Raw genomic sequence first — 3846 nt, forward strand, 5'->3', positions numbered from 1 at the left:
TATATATATATATATATATATATATATATATATATATATATATATATATATATATATATATATATATATATATATATAACACACACACACACACACACACACACACACACATATATATATATATATATACCATATACATATATATATGTGTGTGTATGTGTGCATGAATACGCGCATCTCTATCCGGAAGATCACTCAACCCCCAGGCCCAACAAAATCTATTCGCCACAAGCCTCTCTTCCCCCCACACGCATCCCCGCACACACCGTTTCCTCGAATCAATGTGCTTGTCTAGCAGCTTGTTCATGACTCGGAACAGCTGCAGCACGCGTTCTTCTGCACGTGCATGCCTTTGCGGCACAGGCTGCACAAGGAAGGGGTATCGGCGTCCGTTATCGCCTCGGATAATGAACCGTCTGTGCGTGGAGCTGTGCTTCCTGACCACTTGCACCTCCGACTCGAAGCGCGCAATCTTCACCTGTGACGGGAATTGTAGGCCAGAGTGATAGTGTTAGTGTGCATGCGGGGGTGAGTGTGTTAGTGTGTAGCCCATGCGGACGTATTGGTATCATGTATACGTGGAAATTCCAGGTGGTGGATCACTGTGATGCGGCGCGTATAGTTGATTGTGTGTACAACTTACACAGACAACTACGTAAGATACACTCTCACACGCCTACCTACATATGACAAACTCTCACGCACCTGCTTGCCCACGGATATGCTTTCGTACGTCAGATACTCGCCCGGGATGTCGAGGTCGTCATTCTGGTACACGCTGAGCGGGCGGGAGATAGAGCTCAGCGGTTGCGTCTGCGGTAGCGCATTGACATCTGTCAGGAACCGCTGGTGCCATTCGCGTAGTTTCTCGATAACATACATGAGCTTGTAGCCCTCCGGAGGGCGATTACCAAAGTCACGGTCGAAATCAGGGCCGTATATGGCTATCGATGGCGCGACTTTCTCGCTGTACAATGGAGGAGATGTGTGGTGGTTGAGAAATAGTGGTGGCATGGTTTTGTGATGGTGTGGGGTGTATGTAACTCCTGTTGATCTAAATAGAACGTTGCGTGGCAGGCTTTAAACCATCGACGCACCAGCCACGCCGAACAGGCACGCAATGCCGAGAAGGTACACATGGTGTGTTGTCCTCTGCTACGCGGAACGTGGGACAACTAGTGAATTAAGGACTGGTTTGCCCTTCACACACACACATCTGCACGTACACGCACGGCCAATCATGACTTACTTGCTGAAGTTACCATGGAGACGTGTCAGATGCACCTCCACATTGCTTGGCACGGGCTTATGAGAAGTCAGCGGAGACTGAGAGTCAAAGGCCCCCGAAAAGGCCCTCTGCATACACTCCGTCAGCAGAACCTGATATTTTTGTTGTATATACAGATAAAACAAATTGTATACATTGGTGAGCAATCGTTCTCATGCAGCGTTGTATCTACGAAAGAGGGGCATATGCGGGTACATCTCGTAGAATGCGACTAACATATTGGTCAGTATTGCCACACCCACACAGATATCCAGGGTACGATAGCTAGTCACTTGACCTGGCTGAAAGCCAGGCAGCTAAATCCGTGGATTTTGCGGCCGTGATATGTACTGAATAGATATCCCGAGGTGCTAAAGTCATATCTAGGGCCGAATAAACTATAGTACGTCATGCAGATGTTGTCTGTATCTGTGATATACGTCAGACATGTACAGTTCTGACTAGAGATGAAATACAGGCACTACATTCATCTGCGAATACATATATGTCTGGTATATGCAACAGGCATATCCATGCACGCACGGAGACAGTTCGTTTACACACACAGCCCATCTGCATACACTCCATACATACACATACGCCTGGAATTAATTTGACCACCAACACACACCTGGGTAGTCCGCAAGAGATCCTCAACCGGCTGCGGTCTGAACTTTATATGCAGTTCGTCGATGACTACTTCGAGCGCAGTGGTTATCGTGGGATGGTTGGTGCGTACGTGATCCATGAGTCTCTTGATGTAGTCAAACCCGGGTCTAGAAGGTGTGGTCATTGGTGCACCAGTAGAGCCCGAGCTATTCTGTGTGTTCGCGTGAGCCTGTCCAGCATGTGACTGCTGGGCGTACGCAGTGCCTTTGTTCATACTGGGAATGGGTAGGGTTCCAGGCTTTGCACCCGTCGCGCTATTAGTCATAGCGTAGGGCTTCGCGTGTGTACCATTGCCCACAGTATTCCGCACCCCAGACGATACATTGGACCCTCCCGTTCCCACGGCAACGGGTGTGGTGGATCTGTTGACAGATGTACCTACCCCACCAACACCATTATTTCCAGCGGTCGTTTTGGGCTGTTGATACTGTGCGTACGACTGTGTCGGCGGTTGCGTCTGCACTCTAGACACGGTACTTTGGGGCGGAGTCTGCATCGCCTTCGACTGCGATTGCGGTTGAGCCTGTGTGTGTTGTGTCCCCTGTGTAGTAGGTGCCTGTTTTGCGTACTGTGGGTAGGGGTTCGTCCCCACAGCCATACCCGTGTTGGTACTACCCATTCCCGTACCGGTATTGCCCATAGTCGTACCGGTATTGCCCATACCTGCATTGCTGCTATTTACAGCCGGTTTGGAATATGTTTGCTGCATCTGCGGTAGGTTGGCTGTTGTGGCTGACTGAGTGCTTGACGATGGCGCGTACCCTGTCTGCGGCTTCTGCAGTTATATATTTGCAAAGGGATATGAGTGCCTGCAGTCCTATATATTCTCGATGAGGCGGCGTTGCCAACTATGTCTAGTAAGAGGGTGATATACATACATGTCCAGGTTGTGGCGCTGTTCTGTAACAGGCGTGTGCTGCTTGTGCAGCTTGCCTGATTTATACTTGCTCGATTGCGAACAGACACAGACCGCCTGCCCAGATAGCAGCTCAGAAAATGGGAATTTGGGATACAACAGATATATATCAGGCACAGATATAAGATCATAGACTCGATAAATACATTGCTATTGATGTCTACCAGCACACGCCAACTGCGGATGAGCAGCATTACCCGACGTAGCACACGATCTTTAACATCAATTGGCCCAAGTAATGCCTTAACCAATATAATAGCCTTGGTTCGACCACCGATCACAAAGGAACAATCCCATATAAATTAGAAACGAGAACATATAATAACAGCTTGTATGTCATACATTGCCCCGTACACATACACGTTAGTCTAACCAATAACCATAGAAACACACCTGTGATTGTGTCAACGGTGTCGATGATGCGTTGTGTGTGACGGACTGCTGTGGCTGTGGCGTCGACAGGGTGGTGTGCGTGTATGTGCTAGGCCCAGCTCGCGGCCCAGTAGTAGTTGACATAGGCGTGGCAGTTGTATATGAGTGGGTCTGTGCATTGTGCAGCTGCGTTTGTGCCGTGTGCGTAGCCGTTTGTGTCTGCCCCGTGTGTGTTCGCTGGGAGGGTTGTGGCGGGTGTGCTTTTGTCTGCGGCTGTGTTGTATTTTGGTGTGTTTGTGCGTGTGTTTGTGTCTGTGGTTGTGGTTGTGGTTGTGGTTGTGGTTGTGGCTGCGTCTGAGCCTGTTGCTGTGGCTGTGCTTGTACCTGCGTGGTGTGCGTCTGTTGTTGTGATCCCTGGTTGGGCGCTGAGGTACCCATCGTATTTTGAGGCTGACCATACGAGGTGCTTCCCGCCGAATACGGAGCCCGCGGAGATGGTGGTGCAGGTGCCTGAGATGTAACGAGTAAAGGCTCAAAGTCAACCATGCGTATATATGCGTGGGTGTGTGGATGTATCATATATCAATAAATAAATAAATAAATAAATATATATATATGTGTG

General features: G+C 49.0%; 1 protein-coding gene across 1 annotated transcript in view; it reads right to left on the minus strand.

Annotated features, from left to right (window-relative positions):
- The window catches only part of SARC_00502 (hypothetical protein), a gene marked incomplete at its 5' end in the record, with an annotated part of 7115 nt that extends 3345 nt beyond the window's left edge, over positions 1 to 3770 (minus strand). Inside the window, 5 exons of the mRNA XM_014305788.1 lie at positions 267 to 478; positions 706 to 967; positions 1250 to 1380; positions 1899 to 2711; positions 3246 to 3770. Of these exons, the coding sequence (XP_014161263.1) occupies positions 267 to 478; positions 706 to 967; positions 1250 to 1380; positions 1899 to 2711; positions 3246 to 3770 (1943 nt within the window). The remainder of the gene's footprint in view (positions 1 to 266; positions 479 to 705; positions 968 to 1249; positions 1381 to 1898; positions 2712 to 3245) is intronic.
- Between the last annotated feature and the right edge of the window lie 76 nt (positions 3771 to 3846).

This window comes from Sphaeroforma arctica (genome assembly GCF_001186125.1).
Source record: "Sphaeroforma arctica JP610 unplaced genomic scaffold supercont1.16, whole genome shotgun sequence".
NCBI lineage: Eukaryota > Ichthyosporea > Ichthyophonida > Sphaeroforma > Sphaeroforma arctica.